A 21,321-nucleotide genomic window follows, 5' to 3' on the forward strand; every position below is an offset into this window, starting at 1 on the left:
AATCTTTATAAATATTTCATTTCGTCACCGAGTTTGTGAAGAGTTAAATTATCGCTTATAGGAACAAATCTTTCTTCAATGCATAATTTAAACATTTCAATTATCTGATGCACATAACCTCTATTATGCAAAATTTTTGAACATTCAATTTTTAGTAATTTCTTATTGAATTATGCTAATCACATTATGCATAACGTGGAAGTAAGCTTCATTTAATGGCAATTCAAAAAATTTCACAATAAATTTCGGAAGCTTTTTTTCTTCTGCAAGAAAAAAATGTCTTCAATACTTAAAAAAAAAAAAAAAAACAAACTTGATCAATCATTTGGTATCAACTTAACCAGAGAATTTCTGAATGTGTAAATAACTTGTCAACCTGATTGTGTCAACAACTCAACCAGAGAATTTCTGAGTGTGTCAATCACTTGTCATACATCACATCTTCTGAAGAAGAAAATTCTCAAAATTACAAAGTTCAACGAACTGGTAATGAAAACAACATTCTTGAATAAAGTCAATGGAGACGGCAAGGTAGATTGTCCCATCATACTACAGATTTCACTGGCGGAATTTCACTGTCCATGTGGAATTCCACCTCTTAGCCCACAGGAGGGTGCTACACAGGATGGCAAAATATACATGCCCAGCTGTCACCTTTTTTTTATGAAAACCCCAAACATGAAAGGTATCAGAACCATACCTGGTACCATGATGGGCTGAAGGTTAAGAAGCCTGAAGATACTCATTGACATTAGACTTGAATTTCTGTAGATTGTAATTTTCAAGAAATACATGCAAAAGAAGATTGTTCCTGAAAACAGAAGTGGAAGGGATAAATAAGAAAGAAGAAAAGTTGGTTTTGCGAGTTTTAAGTTGGATAGTGAATGGATGCTGACTAGTTGTGATGCATATTTGGAAGAGGATGGGGGAATTCAGAACAGTAAAAAAAAAAAAAAAAAAAATTACTATTAAAATTTCCGAAAACCAGGACACATGTATCTGAAAAACATTTGGGACACCAGAACAAAACACTGAAAACTAGGACAAATCCTAGAAAGCTGGAATGTCTGGTCACCCTAAATAGGAGTATACTCAAAAAAAGTTTCTGGCTTATACTGTCTACATCACACAGTTTTTCTGCTGATGCATTATTTCTACCATACACATATTCTTGCAACACATTGAAAAGGTTGCTGATTTTTTTAGAAGACCAAACCCTTTTTTTTTTTTGTCAACTATTGATATTGTTGCTACCATCAATCAGTTTCCTGTGATGTTGGATCAGGTGGAAGCATCATCATGTAGCTGCTCATATATCTCAAATGGTGCAAGGTTGGTCCTACTATGCTGGTGGAAATGATAACCAGTTGCACAGCATTATATTAGATGGCGAGTTATCCCACTGTTATCTTCCTTGCTGATGCAAACTACACCTGCCACTTCTCTCACTCCTATGGAATCATGTTTAACGTCTGTTTTGTCATCAGCTTGTAGGTTGTTCCTGCAAAGAAAGAGTGAGCCTAACATCCATGCCATGCTAGTATTCACAATAATGCCTCTTTCAAAGTCCATTAAATCAAGGTTCTTACTGAAAGATGCAGAAGCAAACAATGCTTTCTTGCATCATTTGCCACTACTAATATTAACTTCAATGCCAAGTCTCTCCAATTACTGAATTCTGCCTATACTGAGTACATTGGTCTTCTGTAGTACAAGAAGAGTACATTCTTGAAAGGATGGATCTAAAGAGTAACAGATTTTGGACATCAGATGAGGAGAGACTTTCAATACATGAGTTGCAGAGCTCGGTAACTAGGTGCTTTATAGGAGTTTATAAGAGTCTAAGAGAAGCCTCTGAGATTTATAATGCTCTAAGAGAGGATAGTAAAATGAATGAAGGGGAAATTTTCATAGTATTATATGATTCTAGATCTGGTAGACAATTTTGAACCAAGGGGAAAAATTATAGACTGGCCAATGGTTTTTGAGTAAATTCAAAGACCTGCTGGATTGGTACCTAGAGGAATTAGGAAACCATATAGCACAGTTTTTTGTTTTTTTTTGGATGATACAGCAAAAGTCTTCTCTTTTTTACATTAAATGGCTAATACTACAGAAGCAGCAGAATAATATGCATTCATATTACATGCATATACATGTAATAATATTATTAAATAAAAAATGATAAAATCTAAAACAAATAAAGAGAATATATAATAACTAAAAAATTAAAAATAGGCATAATAAATATAAATTCATGTAGCATGAATAAAAAAAAAACTCTTTCCTTCCTTTTTATTGTAAGCTTGAAAAAAAGAAAAGTTCTGTGGTATGTCATATATTCAGTGGTCACTGAATTATGACCACCACATCCATAATGTGATTATTCCACATAGCTTGCAGTATAAAAAGCTGAATGGCTTGGTATGCTAGAGCAGTGACCACCACATCCGTAATGGACTATGCTGCATAGTTTGCAGTATAAAAAGCTGAACGGCTTGGTATGCTAGAGCAGTGGTAATGTGCATCTGGTCATGCAAGTTAAAGTGCTAAATTAGCAGTTATGGGAAATGCAAGAACAATATCCCAAATGATATCACAGTTTCAAAAGGGCATGATTGTGGGAGGCTCATGTGTTGGGTGATTCCATATTGAAAATGGAAAATATTGTCAGTTGCTCACAGCCCAGAATATTTAAGGTGTGCAAAGAATGATGTTGAAGGAGTCAAACCACCTCCTGCTAACAGAACTGTAAAGGATTACATAAGGTGGATGCTTGTGGTGAGTGAAGAGTGCAGCACATTGTATGGGCTCAATGGCAGGTCACTGTGGAACAGGTGACATCACAATACAATATGGGGAACGCAAGAACAATATCCCAAATTATGGTGCACCACACATTCAGACATACGGGGGAAGGGGGTTCCACAACAGACGACCCAAGAGACACCCTCTCCTCACCGTCGGCAAATGCTGTGGTGTCAATAACACACTGGAGGACTGGAAATGAGTGTCCTGGTCAGATAAATCGAAATACGTGGCACAATATGCTGATGGATGCCTTTGTGTGTGGCACAAACAACATGAATTCGTGGACCCATCATGCATGGTGCCTACTATCCAGGCAGGTGGTGGTAGTTGCTTAATATGGGGCATGTTTTTCTGGCAAAAACTAAGACCCCTGGTGAGAACTGACCAACATTTTGCTGTGAGGTCTACAGGCAGCTCTTAGGAGTTCATATACTCCCTGCCATGTTGCATTTTTTTCCTGAACAGAAACAGAATCTTCCAAGATGATAATGTGCCATGTCATCAGGCCTGCACTGCGCACAAGTGATTTGAGGAACTCAGTGAAGATATTAACCAACTTGATTGGCCTCCAAATTTGCCTGAATTCAATCCAATTGAACCCTCGTGGGATGTTTTGGAAAGGGAAGTGAAGCTTATGGTGATGCAACCATCATCTACTCTGACACTGTGGAAAGCCCTGCAGGCAACATGACCACAGATTTCCATGGACGTCTTCAGACATCTAGTGGATATCATGCCAAAGCCAATAGCACCTATTATCCATGTGAATGGTGGCCCAACACAGTATTAGATAGTTGGTCATAATTCAGTGATCACTGAGTCAATGTGCCAAGTAACATGTTCACTATTCTCTGATAAGGCGGGAGTACCACTGACACAGTGCTGTCAGAGGAGTGACAATTTTAAATAAATAGCAATACCCCTTTTGTGAATGCTTTTATGAGAAAGTAGTTCAATATGTGGCAAATCAAAGATAATCAAAATTTGATAAAACAATCTTTTTCTCAGGCTTAGAATAGTAAAAAGGAATAGGGCTATTCTACATGAATTTATTTCTTTCACTTTCTTGCAGTCACTTTCCTTAAAAATTCATATAAGATGCAATGATATTTATGATACCCTAAAAATGAGTAATAAAGATAAATTACCCTAAACTTCTTATTCAAAACAATTCTCACTTTTTTTTAAGGTGGGAAAGACAAAACAATAAAACAATGTTATTATATGAAGAAAATAAAATTAAATTCCTCATAAGTCAGGCTAAAAATCTTACTCAGCTCTTAACATTTCATATCTTACCCAGTGTTTACCTGTAAATTAAGTTATTTTCTGCATGTCTTCTAATGATACTAGAATTTCTTTGAAGCTAAGGTATATTTAATTGGAAACTTACCAGGCAAACTATCATTTGTAGGAGCTGTGGACATTTCCATTGGAGGTGGTGGTGGAATAGGTGAGGGTGGACCAATGTTACCAGCATGTGCACCATGTGTAATGGGATGAACCATCCCCACCTGAGGCTGAAGAGTGGGTAGAACTTGTGGAGCATGTGGAAGAGTAGTTACTATAGGTAAAGTGGAATATCCACTGCCTCGACGACCTTCATGAGAACGAGGGTGACCAAGAGGATAATTGGGAGCATAATTACTGGGTACTTGGGGTGGGGCAATAGGTGGTGCAGGAGTTCTGTATTCTTTAGTTCCTCTGGATAAGCTCCCTCCAGCTCGAACTGGTTGCGGAGGTGTTGGAGGCTTCATTGTTGGAGCAGGACCAGCACTACTGCCATTTATATGACTCTGAGGACCAGGGGCAAGGGTGCGTTTAGACCTGGGGGTGTTACTTGTTGTTTTCACTCCGTGTCCAATGTCATCCAACACTGTATAGTCAATTGGTTTTCGAATATACTTGATAGGTCTTTCTGGGTTGGCTGGTGCTAGGATTTTGTGTTGGCGAGAAGTATTTTTATTTGTTGTGAGAATACCAATTTCACGTCGAGCTACTTTCTCTTTATGGATCATAACTGTCTACAAAAAGAAAAGCAAAACAATAAAGAGAAATTATTATTTTATTTCATATTAAAAAACTATATTTGGCATATGAATTCACAAAGACCAAATGTTTAACATATTTACTTATATTCTTAATGTAACTGTGGACCAGTAGTAACTTGATAAAAATAATTCATACACAACAGAAAGGATTCCTTGGAACTGACTATTACTATAAGTAGAATCTGGAAAGATTCAAAGTACTACTGATAAAATTTTTGCACTTAATGGCAACATAATTGCAGATTATAATACAGTAAAACCTCACTTTAACAGAATATATGGGCATAAGGGCCTGTCCAGTAAAGCCAATTATCCATTAAACTTGAAAGAAACATATGTGGTCACTGAAGTTTCTAGAATGTTATGAAAAAGCGTGGTACTGTGAAATAATAAAGGTTAGTTACATGCTGTAATACTGTATTTTACCACTTTGAAGTTGTGTGAAGTGAGAGCTTGAAATTCTGCTATGTCATATAGTGGCAATAGAACCTCCGACTGGAGCTTATTTAGAGTCCGAAGAGCTCTTGGGTAGCCTCTCTGGAGTTCACATAACTCCCTACTAATGTCCAATTTGCCTGGCAGGCTGGTGGGAGGTGATGGTAGGAAAATCTGTTCCCTGGTAGTGAAAATATTTTAACTAATCATTGATACATTCAGGCAGTTACATCACCAGGTTCCATACAGATGAAAAAATAACAAAAAACATAACAAACAGCATCCACTGGTTCAGTGGATGCTGTCTGTTATGTTCAAAACCCATTATATTGAGGTCCATTAAAGTACAGGTTTACTATATTATAATTTTTATTAATCAACTTCATTTAGCCAATGACTAGTTCATCAATGCTACCTAATAAAGTGATACTGTAAACAAGTAAAATAAAACTTTGGTTTTTATACACTATTACTTTCTGGAGCACTAGTAAACATGCTAAAATAAATTTGAAATTACTTATTAAGCAACATACATCCAATGTAAGTGAGTTTCTATAAATAGCAGACTGATGAAAAACTAGTATCAATTCAAAATGGAGAAGGGTTCAAAGTAAAACCTGGTTCTAAGCATAACTCAATAAGCACATAACTGAGCAACAATAAGAAGACTGTTCAAAAAAAGAGTGAGAATAATTTTGTAATAAAAAAAAAAAAAAGGTTCCTCCTCAAAATCTTGCTATCATTTGTCTCAACTGTTAGTCAAGACATGACTGTGAATCAACCTTGTTTTCAAATTGCCTTATGAATGTAAATCTATAGTTTAGCAAATAACCAAAGAAAACAGCAACGAGAACTCAAAACTGCTGTTAGAGGCTTATAGCAATGCAATAATATCAATTAACTTAATTTTGCTGGATTAAAAAGTCTAAAGACTGACAATTTCTCAAAAAAGATGGGGAGGGCAGGGAAGACTTGTTCTCATCCTGAGTTTCCAGGGTAATAACTACCCTAGAAAATAAGGTATTGCAACTAGAAAATACCTATACCTAAAACCAGTTAACTATAGACATATGTTAAAAATTACTTCATAGAGAATTTCTCCAGTCAGCAATAGAAATCAAACCTCAGATATTTTCTAAACAGATGATGAGTAGACTTGAAGAAAGATATATGCACTGATAGTGCTTTGTCAAATAAGGTGTTATTGAGAGCTAGAAGAGTTGACTATGCCCAAAATATCTGAGTTAATACTAATTTATGTTAAATATTTTCACATATTTTTCTTTGCACATAAATACATAATCTTGTGACCATCAAAATTTATGAAAATTTTTTCATAAGTTATTAATTTTATTTAACTCATATTAGTGTATCTCCTAAAGGAAAGTCACCATTTACTGTTATTTTCATATAGATTTAACACTGATAGCTTGTGAAAGATGGCAGTAATACAAATGTCAGATGGATGCCAGTTTGATGTGCCTGCATTAAAGCAATGTGATTACATTGTACATTTCAATACTGACTTCAGATTTCATTTTAGTTTTTGCAAAATGGAGTTAGTATTAGCCATACGGTACAAAAGATGCCTTAGAGTTTTACAGTACTGGCCAAAAAAAAATTAATTCATTAAAAATAAAAATGGATAAATAATAAAATACCCAACTAACTCACACAACAAACTACCTCACACAGGTCCATCCAGATGACCTTTGAATATCCCCAAGCTGTCAGCCTCAACCACCCGTGGTGGTATCTTATGCCAGAAATTAATTCACTGGCTAAAAGAAAACTTCCTACAATCTAGTCTAAACCCCTACCCTCACATAATTTGAATTTATGGCCTCTACTTCTGAAATCACTTATAACAGCGGAAAATTGTGTTCTCACTTGTTTTACTTTCACCTCACAGCACCTTATAAAACTTCAATCGAGTCTCCTCTAAGATGCTTAGTTTCCAAGCTCTGTAGCCCACATAATCAAAGTCTTTCCTCATGGACATCCTTTTTCTATCTCACCAGATGCACTGCCCTTCTTTGAACCATTTTAAGTGCAGTCTCCATACTTGAACACAGTACTACTCCAAGTGTGGTCTTCCAACTACATTATACAGTGTTATTATGAACTTACTAGTTCTACAAGAAAATGTACAATAAATTATTGATAGGACACCATTAGCCTTCTTGGCCACCTGTATACACTGCTCAAAGAACTTCATGTCCAATTGTATCATAACTACCAAATTCCTTTCTTCCTCTACTGTTTTTAGTTCAAACCTAAACCCCACCAAACAAGTTATTTTTAGGTTACTATTTCCCAAGTGGAAGACCATGCACTTTCCTGCATTAAAAGATAGCTGACACTTTTCTGACCCTCCTTAAAGTCTATCTAATGTCTATTTAAGTCTATCTGCTTGATGCTAATCATCAACTGCTCAACTGATCTTGATATCATCTGAAAATTTTGATATGATGCTCTGTATCCCTTCACTGATGTCATTTAGGAAGATCAAAAACAGCAAAAGGTCACAACAAAGGTCAAAGGGGAACGACCATTTTTCACATTGTCTTGAAACCATCCTGCAATCCATCTAAGATTTTCTCTCTGATTCCAACATGTTCCAGTTTTGACCCAGTCTTGCAAAGGCTAGGTCAAATGTTTTGCTGAAATTCAAGTAAACAATGTCGAAATTATTTCCTGCATCCCACATATGAATGACTATGTCAAAATAACTAACCAGCATAGTAAACCATGATTTTCCCCTTTTAAAAAAACATGCTGTACTTCATTAAGAATTATATTTCTATCTAAATGATCCTGTATTACAAACTTGATTATTGCCTCCATGATTTTTCCTACCTGCTGAAGTCAGACTGACTGGTCAGTAGTTACCCACTTCACTCTTAGAACCACCTTAATGTATTGGCAATACATTAGCACTTCTCCAATCCAAAGGAATCACTCTAGTCTGTAATCAAGTTAGAAATGAGGTCAGGCAAGCTAAGGTAGATTACAAGAAGTTTCTGGCAAAAAATGCAAAGAAAAGCAGCAAAGACTTCTTTGCTTATATTAACATTAGAAAGAAGGAGGATGCTGCAGTTATTTCACATCTACAATCACCTATGAGGAATTCTTAGGCAAGGGGATGCCAGAAGTTTAAACTATAACAGGGTGCTATATTATTTTGTGATAATTGACAGGAGAGTGGAGGAGAAATTGTTCAAAGAAACATAAAAAAAGTGCATGCAGTGGATGGAATGTATCCAATTATATTAAGGGAGGCAGCAAAGGAGATAAGCAAACTCTTAGAGATAATTATGAGAGCATTCTTGAAATCTGGGGAGGCCCTATGGGCTGGAGATGTGCAAATATCTCTGATTCATAAAGGGGGATCAGAAGGTGACATGAGTAATTACAGATCTGTTAGCTTAACTTCTGTTCCAGAGAAAATAATGAGTCACTGGTTAAAGAAATAATGCAGGACCACACAGACAGAATGAAATTATGCTGCAGTCATAGCATGGATTTGTTAAGGTGCAATCCTGTCTAACCAACCTGACTGGATATTATGATGTAATAACAAAAGAACTGGATACAAAAAAATGATTTGATATCATATATATGAACTTCAGGAAAGCATTTCATATTGCTGCACATCAAAGACTGCTGTATTTGATGTGCAGCATGGTGAATTGGAACAGCATGGTGCGAAAGGCAAGTTACTGCTATGGATAAAGGGATGGTTGAGTGGGAGGAGACAGAGAGTAGTTATTAATGGATACTGCTGTTGATGGAATAATCTTATTAATGGAGTCCCCCAGAGTTCAGTGCTGGGCCCATTGTTGTTTTCTATATTTATTAATGACATCGATGAAGGTATATCGTGCTTAATGTCTGTCTTTAGTTTGCAGATGATAGAAAAGTTGGCAGGGTGATTAATGACAGTAATCAATCTCAGCTACTGCAGGAAGATCAAGAAAAATTAGGCAGATGGGATGAGAAATGGTAGTTGAAGTTTAACATTGACAACTGCAATATATTGCACACAGGAAAGCAGTAATCCTAGGTTAATGTACCAACTGTGTGTTTACAGTACTCAGCATAGGGGAAATTGAAAAACACCTGGGGGTAATTATCCAGTCAGATATGAAGTTCTCTGATCAGTGGTGACAGGTTGCCAGGACAGTTCATGGGGTTTTGTCAATGACATAGGTAAACATTGCTAGCAGGAAAAAGGAGGTGATTATCCCATTGTACAAGGCCATGGTTAGGCAACATCTTGAATACTGCATACAGGTTTGGGGGACTCATTTTAGGAAGGAAATAGATCTGATGAAAAGACAACGAGACTGATGAAGGGAACAGGGTGCTCTTACCAAGAAAGCCTTCAGTTCTGCAAATTGCAGCATATGAAGAATAGGTACCTGGGAGGTGATCTGATTGAGCTGTTTAAGACTTTCGGTGGATTGAGTAAGCTCAATGCTGACGGCATTCATCCTCTTGCTCAGACTACACATGATGGGGTGTATAAATTCAAATTGAGGAAGAATGGTTGCAGAATAGATGTGTGGAGGTTTGTCTTCAGCCAGTTTGTTATTTGTTATTTGGTTTTTAGGAGCATTAGCAACTAAGGCCATATTGCTCCAGGGTATGCGGTGGTCATTCCCTGACCTTTCCGCATCCTCCGTATTTGGTGGTGACGGGCTCGAACCCCGGTCTAATCAAGAAGCATGTGCTACGCACTGCTGCTCCTTCCCACCCGGCTACGGAGGTACCCCTTCAGCCAGTGGGTAGATCAGTGTTGTAACAAACCCATTTATTGTTGTGCAAGTGGATAATTTGAATAAATTCAAGAAGCACTAAAAAAATTATTGTAGAGGATGGAGAGGTGATGTGGAAAGATTTTTTTTTTTTTTTTTTTGTTGGTGCTTTATAATTGGTTAATTTTTGGCCAACAACAGTGATAGGAAATTGCTAGCTTGGAGGGGGGATGCACAGACTAATAGATTAACTAGAGCAGCAGGCAGAGGTGAAAGCAATTCTTGCACTGCTTCTATTGGAACATGCAGCAGCCTGGGAAGCAAAGTGTTGGGGATTTCAAGCCCATCTGTGGCTCATCATGGAACAAGTAAATACATGGGCTATATTAGGATAACTAAGAGTAAGATCAGGTGCATGTATAACTAGCACGTACATTAATGCTAGGAGCATTGAAAACAAATCTGATGAATTTGAAGTACTAATTAAGTCAAATGTAGACAGTATATAGGGATACTGGAGACATGGTGTCACTCAGACACAAACAATGCTGAATTTGAATATGTGGGGTACAACATATTCAAATTCAAACAGGAAGGACAGCCAGGACAGAAGCATATTAAATCTGAGACAGTGCATCCAGTTGACATAGGTGGCTGGATGACAATAAGCATTGGGAATTTCTCAAATGTGTAAACGCCTATTAGTATTAAGTAATGGCCAAATGGTGCAAAGAAGCCTATGGCTTATGCTGCACCAGCCAAAAAAAAAAATACCCCTAATTCTAGAATTATTTATAACCATGAAAATTTCGTCCTTATTCATTTTGCTTATGCCTCCCAGAGCCTTAAACACCTCAATCAAGTCTCCTCTAAGGTGCCTAATTTCCAAGATCGGACATTCCATATGATTCCTCATATGGATGTCCTTTTGCCGATCTCACCAGGTGAGTTACCCGTCTTCGGACCCTTTCAAGAAGAACAACAGCTGCTCCACACCACCGACCCACAACTGGTAAAAAGATACATCGTATCAATCCTTTACCCGACAATACTGTATGCTTCAGAGATATGGGCCTTGGCCGCCAAATCCAACATTAAAAGAATATCCTCTGCCGAATTCTGGCTTCTAAAATGGGCCAACAGCAAACTCCACCTTCCCCCAGCTCTCAGATCAACGCAGTTAGCAGAAGCTCTTCAACTACTCAGGCTCCGGTCCTACATCGGAGAAAGAAGGCTGCTGTTCACCATCAAGATGGCCACCGGTAAAATTACAGAGCCGAACTTCTGGGATCACTGCTCTTGGCGCATTCCTCCCCCTTATCTCCAGTCTTCAGCACAGCTGCTAGCAAACCGTAACTGGCCAGTACTAACCGACAGATTCCTGCCAAAAGCAAATGCTGCCCTCACTGCAAGCCATCGACGGGGACCTCCAAGAAGTGGTCAATAATAAAATATACAGGAAGGGTATCCACGTCGAACTGAAAATGTAAAACTGTGCTTTGTTAATAATCTGATATAACTTATGTTTTTCTCATGTATCTTTTGTAAATATGTTTTGTAAACCCCTGGCACCACCATGCCGTGACGGGACTAATTGTATGTCTATCATTGCTGCAATTAAAGATTCTATTCTATTCTATTCTATTCAATGTCTTCTTTAGGTGCGGTCTCCATACTTGAATCCCAAGTGTGGTCTAACAATAGTCTTATATAATGGGATTATGACATCCTTATCTCTACTAGCAATTGTTCGATGAATCATCGATAGGACACCATGGGCCCTCCTTACAAACAGTCTACAATGCTCGGAGAACTTCATATCTGACCATATCGCAATACCCAAGTCCCTTTCCTCCATTACCGGCTTTAGTTTAACTCCGCCAAGTGTATAAGTTATTTTGGGGTTACTGTTCCCCAAGTGCAATACCTTACACTTTGCTGGATTAAAGCATAGCTGCCATTTTTCTGACCATCTCTAAAGTCTATTTAGATCATTCTGAAGAAGCTCTGCTTGGCGGCAGTCATTAACTACTCTATCAATCTTTACATCATTTGCAAATTTAGACATCACGCCCTCGATCCCTTCATCAATGTCATTTATGAAATTCAAAAACAACAATGGTCCTAATACTGATCCCACTTCTTATATCAACCCAAACTGAGGAATAACCATTTATCACAACCCTCTGCCTCCTGCCCCGAAGCCACCCTGCTATTCATCTAAGGATTTTCCCAGTGATTCCAACCTGTTCCATCTTATAAAGTAACTGCTCATATGGAACTAAGTCAAATGCTTTGCTGAAATCCAAATAAACAACGTCGAAATTATTCCCTAAGTACAGCTATTGAGTGACCCTGTCAAAATAGCTAACCTGATTAGTTAAACATGATTTTCCCTTTACAAAACCATGCTAAGTATCCTTCAGAATTCCATTTCTATCTAAGTGATCCTGAATTCCACCTTTGATCATATTTTTCCATGATTTTCCCTACTACTGAACTTAGACAAAAATTAAAGGGAGAGTGTGCTAAAGGTCTTAATGACTGTGATGAGAATACTAAACAACTACACAGAGAAACAGAGTGGGCCAGAATGCCTTATATGGTGAATTTTAACTTTCCAGATGTTGACTGGAATTTGTGGGTTGGTCACTCACTCTCTAACAAGACTTTTGTAGATTTATTGGATGACAGTTTACAGCAGCATCTTAGAGAGAGACAACAACAGGAAGGAGTCTTCTTGATCTGGTTATCAGCAATGATTCTTCATGCATTAAAGTTCTGCAGGTAAAAGACCCACTGGATGGCAATGATCACAGTGTACTGATGTGGAATTTACTTAAAGGTGTAACTACCATCTAGGGCAAAGGGAAGGATTTTGTTTTTGTAAGGGCAATTACAGTGCCCTCAGACAATTTTTAAATTCTCTGCTATGGGACAACTGATGATATGATGAATAGCAAATACTAAATGAGAAGCATTCGGGGAAATAATCATAGAAGCTACTAGGCTTTTCATATCAACCAAGAAACACTGTTCAATGCTGACACCTACATGGAGTTATATGAATTGATGAGACTTCAGGCAGAGAAGAAAAATGCTGGGATGCATATAAATTATCAGGTAATATAGAAGCCTATGGTAGATATAAACTAGTCTGTAAGAAAGTCACAAAGGATGTTAGGAAAGCTAAGACACATTATGAGAAGTATCTGACAAAGAATGCAAAGAACAGCAGCAAAGACTCCTGTTCTTATATTAACAGAAGAAGGAAGGGGATGAATCACATTGGTACACTAGATATGAAAGGTTTAACTGCTAATGATCCTACTCAGTTTGTTCACAAACTGAATAGGTATTATGCATATACATTCACACATGAGGAATTTTTTTAGGGATAGAGATTCTGGATGTGTATCAAATTCTAACAGGGAGCTAATGATTTTGTAATAACTAAAGGAAAATGCAAGAGAAATTGTTGAAGCTAAACATAAAAAAAGCACATGGGGGTGGATGAGATCTTTCCAATTATATTAAGGGAGGTAAGCAAACCCTTAGATATAATTATAAGGGCATTCTGGGATTCAGAGGCAGTTCCCTGTGGACTGTAGATATGCAAATGTATCCCCAATTCATAAGGTGACACGAGTAATTACAGACCTGTTAACTTAACTTTTGTTCCAGGAAAAATAATGGAGTCACTAGTTAAAGAAGTAATGCAATTATACTGCAGTCACAGCATGTATTTGTTTAAAGGAGCAATCTTATCTAACCAACCTGCTTGGATACTACGACTCAGTAACAAAGGAACTGGATGCATAAAATAATTTTGATATCATATACTTGGAGTTCAGGAAAGCTTTTGATACTCTTGCACATAAAAGACGGTTGTAAAAAAACTTGAGCACTGTGGCATTAAGAGCAAGGTACTGCTATGGATAAAGGGATTGTTGAGTGGGAGAAGACAAAGTGGTTATCAGTGGGCATTGCTTTTCATGGAATAACGTTATTAGTGGAGTCCCCCAGGGGTCAGTAATGGGCACATTGTTGTTTTCTATATTCATTAACAATATTGAAGGTTTATCAGGCTTAACATCTAAGTTCGCAGATGAAACAATGGTTGGCAGAGTGGTTAACAACAGTAATCAAGGTAAGCTACTGCAACAAGATCTAGAAAAAGTAAGCAGATGGGCTGACAAATGGCAGTTGAAGTTTAACATTGTCAAATGCAAGGTACTGCATATGGGTAGTAGTAATCCCAGATTGACATACCAACTGTATGGTTCTACATTCAGCATAGAATAAAATGAAAAACACCTCAGGGGTAACTGTGCTGTTGTTGTTGTTGTTATTTGGTTTTTAGGAGCATTAGCAACTAAGGCCATATTGCTCCGGGATATGCGGTGGTCATTCCTTGACCTTTCCGCATACTCCGTATTTGGTGGTGACGGGCTCGAACCCCGGTCTAATCAAGAAGCATGTGCTACGCACTGCTGCTCCTTCCCACCTGGCTACGGAGGCGCAGGTAACTGTGCAGTCAGATATGAAGTTCTTTTAGCAGTGCAGACAGGCTGCCAGGAGAGCTCATGAGGTTTACTCATTGATATACAAGAACTTTGCTAGCAAGGATAAGGAGATGATTATCCATCTGTGCAATGCCATGGTTAGGCCACATCTTGAGTACTGTATATGGTTTGGAGGCCTAATTTTAAGAAGGATGTAGATCTGCTGGAACTGGTGCAAAGAAGGGCAATGAAATTTGTGAAGGGAACAAAGGGTGCTTTTACGCCACAGTTCTACAAATTGCAGCAGCTGGAGACTAGGCACCTGCGAGGGGATCTAATTGGGGTGGCCTTACATGGATTGATTAAGCTAAACATTGATGGAATGCTCCCTTTTGCTGAGACCACACACACACACACACACACACAGAGAGAGAGAGAGAGAACGAGAGAACAGTTGCAGAAGTTTGCCCTCAGCCAGTTTATTTGCCATTGATTATCGGAACAAACTTCCATCTGTGTTGTTGTGGAAGTGGGTATTTTCAAAAAATTCAAGGAAGAACTACAGAAATTTTTGGAAGGGATGAATGGATGAGGTGGGTAGTTTTTGTTTTTTTTGGCTAATGCTTTATAAGCTTGATTTCTTGATTATTTGCCACTACTAATACTAAAATTACTAATAAGCTTTCTTTCTTGCTAATATTAAACTTACTTTCTTGCCAATACTAAATACTACAGTGTCCAGTGACACCTTCATAATTAATAGTTCAATGCACTCTCTTGCTGCCTCTCTCAAAATTACCAGGTATATGCCATCAGCTCCAGGAGCCTTACTAGCAGTTAGGCTCAAAGGTTTTTGTAATAAATAATCTTCTGGAATTTCTATATCACTAATTTCATGCTTTTCACCTTCACTTGCACATCATCATATTTACACTTATTGGAGCATTCCCTGAGCAAATGCTCAACAACGCAATTTAGCTACTTACGACCTATTTAGCCTTCCCAACGGCAAGAACACTCGTCCTACCGCTGGGAAGTTTACCATCCCTAGCCCCGTGGAGGCAGGTCGCTACTACCCTTATTTACATTGCTTTAGTAGCTCTTAGTTCACAGAATTCTGATTGCTTTGATCTAAACCACAATCGAGAAAACTATATCAATTTAGAAGCCTAAAGATTATATATTAACATCAATTTAGAAGTCAAACAGTACCATATACATATAACACAACTATAAAATAATGCAATGACAAGCAGTTGCAACTCAATGCTAACATCCGCAAGTATGCGGGAATAAGAGAACCCACTTGATTCAAGTAGTGCCCTGAGCACTACGAATAGTATTTACATCTTTTAAGTATGATATGAAAACTTTATATATACTTTCATCCTCAAAAAGCCTTTGCTTGGGGAGAGGAAACCCCTAATTGGCTAAGTAGCCTTCACCTTGGAATGTCATACAAATGACATTGAAAAATAATATGCTGACTATCCTCAGTCCACCCGCAAGAACAGTGATCACTGTCCAGGAGGCCTAGCTGATGTAGTCGCAAACGAAGTTCTGTGAATATTGTTTATTTATTTATTTATTACTTGCTCAATTCATCTACAACATCAGCTGGGTTATCTAAGACTTTCCAACATCACATCCACTGCACAAGGTTCTGTTCTGATTTCTTCTTAGCATTAGTTGAGGCATATGATGCAAGAAAGCAAACTTATACAGTATCAGACAAAAAAAAAAAAAAAACCCATTTCACTCATCCGGTCACTCAATATGTTTGTCTAGTTTAGTCTCAAATTTATTTAATCTATCAACTTCTGCAACAATTACGATTGTCTATTCTACAACTGTCTTTTCTCAATTTGAATCTATGCCGCCTCAGGTTCTTAATCTGAGCAAGCAGAAGAATCCCATCAGCATTGAGCCTGCCCAAACCATTCAAGGCCTTATACACCTCAATCAGATCACCTTGCAGGTACCTAGTCTCCAAACAACGCAATTTGCAGAACTTAAGCCTTTCTTCGTAAGAGCACCCCTTTGTTCTCTCACCAGTCTTGTTGCCCTTCTCTGTACTCATTCTAGCAACTATACATCCTTCCTAAAATGAGGCCTCCAGTCCTATATGCAGTACTCAAGGTGTGGCATTACCATTGCCTTATACAAGAGGATAGTCACCCCCTTATCCCTACTAGCAAAATTTCTATATATCATTGACAAGACTCCATGACCTGCTCTGGCAGCCCATCTGCACTGATCAGAGAAATTCATATCTGACTGAACAATTACCTCCAGGTCTTTTTCATTCTCCACTTTCTTGAGTGTAGAACCAGACAGTTAGTATGTTTCACTTGGGTTACTATTACCCATATATAGTGCTTTGCATTTGTATGAAATATATCAAGAAAAATGACAACCAAAAATATCATAATGAAAAATGTCAAGAGAATATTCTTGTTAACTTTATTGAATATTGAACTTCAGCCTATCTCAGTTCATGCCACTTCTCAGTCCATCTGCCTAACTTTTCTAGATCCTCTTGCAGTAAGCATAGTGTCGTTACTGTCATTAACAAACATGCCAACCTTTGCATCATCTGCAAACTTGGACATTATGCCCGACATACCTTCACCAATATCATTGATAAATACACAAAACAACAACGGGCCCAGCACTGAACCCTGCGGGACTCCACTAATAACATTAGTTCACGTAGAGCAGTGTCCATTTATTACCACTCAGTCTTCTCCCACTCAACCATCCTTTTATCCATAGCAGCATTTTGCCCTTAATGCCATACTGCTCCAATTTATGCAGCAGTCTTCCATGTGCAACAGTATCAAAAGCTTTCATGAAATTCAAGTATATGATATGCAGCATTAGTAGAGGCACATGATGCAAGAAGGCAAGCTTATACAGCATCAGCCAAAAAAAAAAAAGAACCCTTCCCGTTTCACTGATCCATTTGTTCCAAATGGATGTCTAGTTCTGCCTTGAATTTATTTAAACTATCAACTTCCACAACAATAGATGGAAGTTTGTTCCAGCAATCAACTACCTGCTGGCTAAATGCAAACTTCTGCACATCTATTCTACAACTGCCTTTTCTCAATTTGAATCTATGCCCCCTCAGGTTTGTAATCTGAGCAAGAGGAAGGATCCCATCAGCACTGAGCAATACATTCAAAGCCTTATACACCTCAATCAGATTGCCTGGTCTCCAGAAGCTGCAATTCGCAGAACTTAAGCCGTTCTTCATAAGAGCACCCCTTTGTTCCCTTCACCAGTCTTGTGCTATTCTCTGTACTCATTCTAGCAACTCTACATCCTTTCTAAAATGAGGCTTCCAGACATGTGTGTACTCAACTACTCAAGGTGTGGCCTAACAATTGCCTTATACAAAGGGATAATCACCTCCTTATCCCTGCTTGCAAAATTCCTATATATCATTGACAAGACCCCATGACCTACTCTGGCAGCCTGTCTGCACTGCTCAGAAAACTTTATATCTTACTACACAATTACCCCCAGGTCACTTTCATTCTCCACTACCCTGAGTGTAACACCACCCAGCTGGTACATTTCTCTGGGTTACTGCTACCCATATGCAGTACTTTGCATTTGTCAATGTTAAACTTCAGTTACCACTTCTCAGCCCATCTACACAACTTTTCCAGATCCTGTTGCAACAGCATACTTTCATTACTGTTATTAACACCCTGCCAACCTTTGTATCATTTGCAAATGTTGACATCTGCAAACTTGGATCTGCAAATTTGCAAACAAATAGAAGTTAAACTAACAGGTCTATAATTATTTGTCACCCTTTGAATCCCCTTTGTGAATTGGGAATACATTTTCACACCTCCAGTCCATGGGGACCTCCCCTGAATCAAAGGATGCTCTCATAATTATGGCTAAGGGTTTGCTTACTTCCCTCGCTGCCTCCTTCAATATAACTGGATAGATTCCATCCATCCCAAGTGCCTTTTTTGTTTAATTTCAGCAATTTCTCCTCCGCTTTGCTCTCCGTTATTACAAAATCATTTAGCTCCCTGTTAGAGTTTATTAAACTTCTGTCCTCTCCTTCCTTACAGAATTCCACATGTATGGATGTAGATGCAAAATACTCATTCAGTTTGTCAGCTATCTGAGCAGGATCATCAACAGTTGAACCATCAATATCAATTGGATCAATCTGATTCATCCCTTCCTTCTAGAGTTCACATAAGTAAAGAAGTCTTTGTTGTTTTTCTTTACGTCCTTTGCCAAGGATTTCTCATAATCAGCCTTCGCTTGCCTAACCTCCTCTGTGACTTGATTACAGACTAGCTTATATCTGCCGCAGTCTTCTGTGTCACCTGATAATTTGTATGCATCCCATGGATTTTTCCTCTCTGCCATGAACCTCATTAGTTCATCTGACATCCATTTAGGTCTAAATCTTAAACAGTATTTTTTAGTTGGCATGAAAAGCCTGGTAGCTTCCAAGATTAATTCCTTGAAGGCTTCCCATTTAGAATTCACTATTGGTAACATCATCATCAGTTTATCCCACTGTATGGAATTTAAAAACTGTCCGAGACCAATGTAGTCACCTTTATGGAAGTAGAAATCCTTCCTTTACCCTAGATGGTAGTTACACCTTTAAGTAAATCCCACATCAGTACACTGTGATCACTGTCACACCTAGTGGTTCCTTTATCTGAAAATTCTTAATGCATGAATAATCACTGCTGATAATCAGATCAAGAGTATCACTCCCTCTGGTTGCCCCTCGACTCTAACTTTTTGCTGTAGAAAACAATCCTCCGATAAATCCCCAAAAGTTTTTCCATCTTGCGAGTGACCAACCCACAAGTTCCAGCCAATATATGGAAAGTTAAAATCTCCCATTACAAGGCATTCTGATTTACTGGCCCACTATTTCTCTGCACAATTGTTCATTGTACTAATCAGAGTCATTAGGCCTATAACACACACCTACTCTCATTTTCCCCTTCCCAGTGTTTAGGTCACACCGAATTGATTTCACTGTTGAACTGAACTCAACATTGCACTGTCCACCAATGTCAACTGGATGCACTTCCTGAGAGTTTGTGTTTCTTAACTAACAGCATAATCCCTCCTCCCTTCTTACCCTGTCTATCCTTTCTGTACACATCGTAATCCCCAAATTACAATTCTGCACTGCTTTTATATGTGTAACACCATGCCTCCGATATCCCAACAATATCTGCCTTTGATTGACTAGCACTTTAAATTCATCAAATTTATTTACTATACTTCTAGCATTGGTGTACATGCAAGTATACATGCACCTGTTCTTACTCTCAGTTACTCTAACACAGCCCATTTACTTGTTCCATGCTGACTCCCAGCAGTTTTTAAAATCCACAGCAACTTCAGTGGGAAGTTGCTGGGGATCAGTGGGAACGAGAGTAGCCTTGTTCAGGCAAAGTTTTTTTCTTTTTCTGTTTTACTAACTTAAATTGGCATATTAACTTATTTTCTAGAGTAGCTTTATATTCCTAATTACGATACTTAGTTTAAATTTTAACTTAGATAAAGATTTTGTAGATTATTAATTGGTATTGGTAAGGGTAATCAATCCATGTGTTTTACAAATTTTGCAGAGCCCGTGAAAGGGAAGTTTTTTAGCTATATTTAGCCACTTTATTGACCAATTGTTATATTAAATTATTTTCTATAAGTAGCTTATAGACTTAGTCAAAATCCTTGGTTTATTCTGAATTGAGTCAGCGAGATTTTGGAAGTTAATTAATACTTAAGTGTCCGTAGATTTACCGTTCGTAACTTGCCGCCATTGTTATACGATACGTTATATCCCGAACTAGATAGCGTTAGCTTAGTATAGTATAGTATATAATATCAATTAATCAGTAAAATTCATTAATCTTGTTGAACTTCATTGTCAATTAAATTGTACTTTTTAACTAAATACATATAAAGACTCAGATTTCACAAACGTAACATAATTAATTAATACATAACTGAAATGGAAGTTATATAAAGAAACTCAAAGTAATACTTGATACTGAAAAAATATATACAGTCGATTCCAGTTATTTGGGACACATCGGGACTAGTGCATTTTGGCCCGATTAAGCGGCTGCCCCAATTATCCGAAGTTTCACGTAAATAGTTAAAAATACAATTTACCCCCCCCCCCCCATTTACAATTGGTTCACTGTACAATCAAATCATGTTACGACGAACTCAAAATAGTAAAGTACCGTTCACTATACGATGTGCAGTAAGCGCCGGTCATTGCGATCACGTTTGTGAATTGAATTTTAATTCTATTAAACAGCGATTATAATTAGCGAAAATAGGAGGAATATTATTCACAGGCTATAAAAGTAAAGTATATTAAGCACAAATTTACCCTTTATTACCTTACCAATTAAAAAATTAAAGATACGTGAAAATCGGAAGAATATACGTGATAATCGGAATAATTAATACGTACTGTAACATGTACATACTAACTAAACTAGTTGACATTTCTGTTCACTGACATTTGTTGGTGGGGGCTGAAATTTAAAACAGTAAAAAGATAAGCAATCAATAACAAAGAACAGGGCACACACAAATTGCAAGTAACACAACACGCGCAAGTGAGAACGGAGTAACAAATTAGGAAGCTTTAAAAATAGGAATGAAGAGAAGATTCTGAAAATAATTTTTTTTATATGATTGAACATTCCATGGAAGTGTAAACACATTTTACCACAA

The 21,321-nt window shown here is 37.7% G+C and overlaps 1 protein-coding gene across 4 annotated transcripts in view; it reads right to left on the reverse strand.

The window, feature by feature from the left end:
• Abi (tyrosine kinase Abl) overlaps window positions 1-21,321 on the reverse strand; it is a 95,017-nt gene that overhangs the window by 37,512 nt on the left and 36,184 nt on the right. For all 4 annotated transcript variants that reach the window (XR_016547924.1, XR_016547923.1, XM_090389254.1 and 1 more), the window contains exon 4: window positions 4,205-4,835. Coding sequence is in view for 2 of the 4 variants with exons in the window: in XM_090389254.1 (XP_090245380.1) it covers window positions 4,205-4,835 (631 nt within the window). In the remaining 2 variants the exon portion in view is untranslated. The remainder of the gene's footprint in view (window positions 1-4,204; window positions 4,836-21,321) is intronic.

Source organism: Mastigoproctus giganteus, chromosome 14, assembly GCF_048544385.1.
Source record: "Mastigoproctus giganteus isolate SK-2022 chromosome 14, ASM4854438v1, whole genome shotgun sequence".
Lineage (NCBI taxonomy): Eukaryota > Metazoa > Arthropoda > Arachnida > Uropygi > Thelyphonidae > Mastigoproctus > Mastigoproctus giganteus.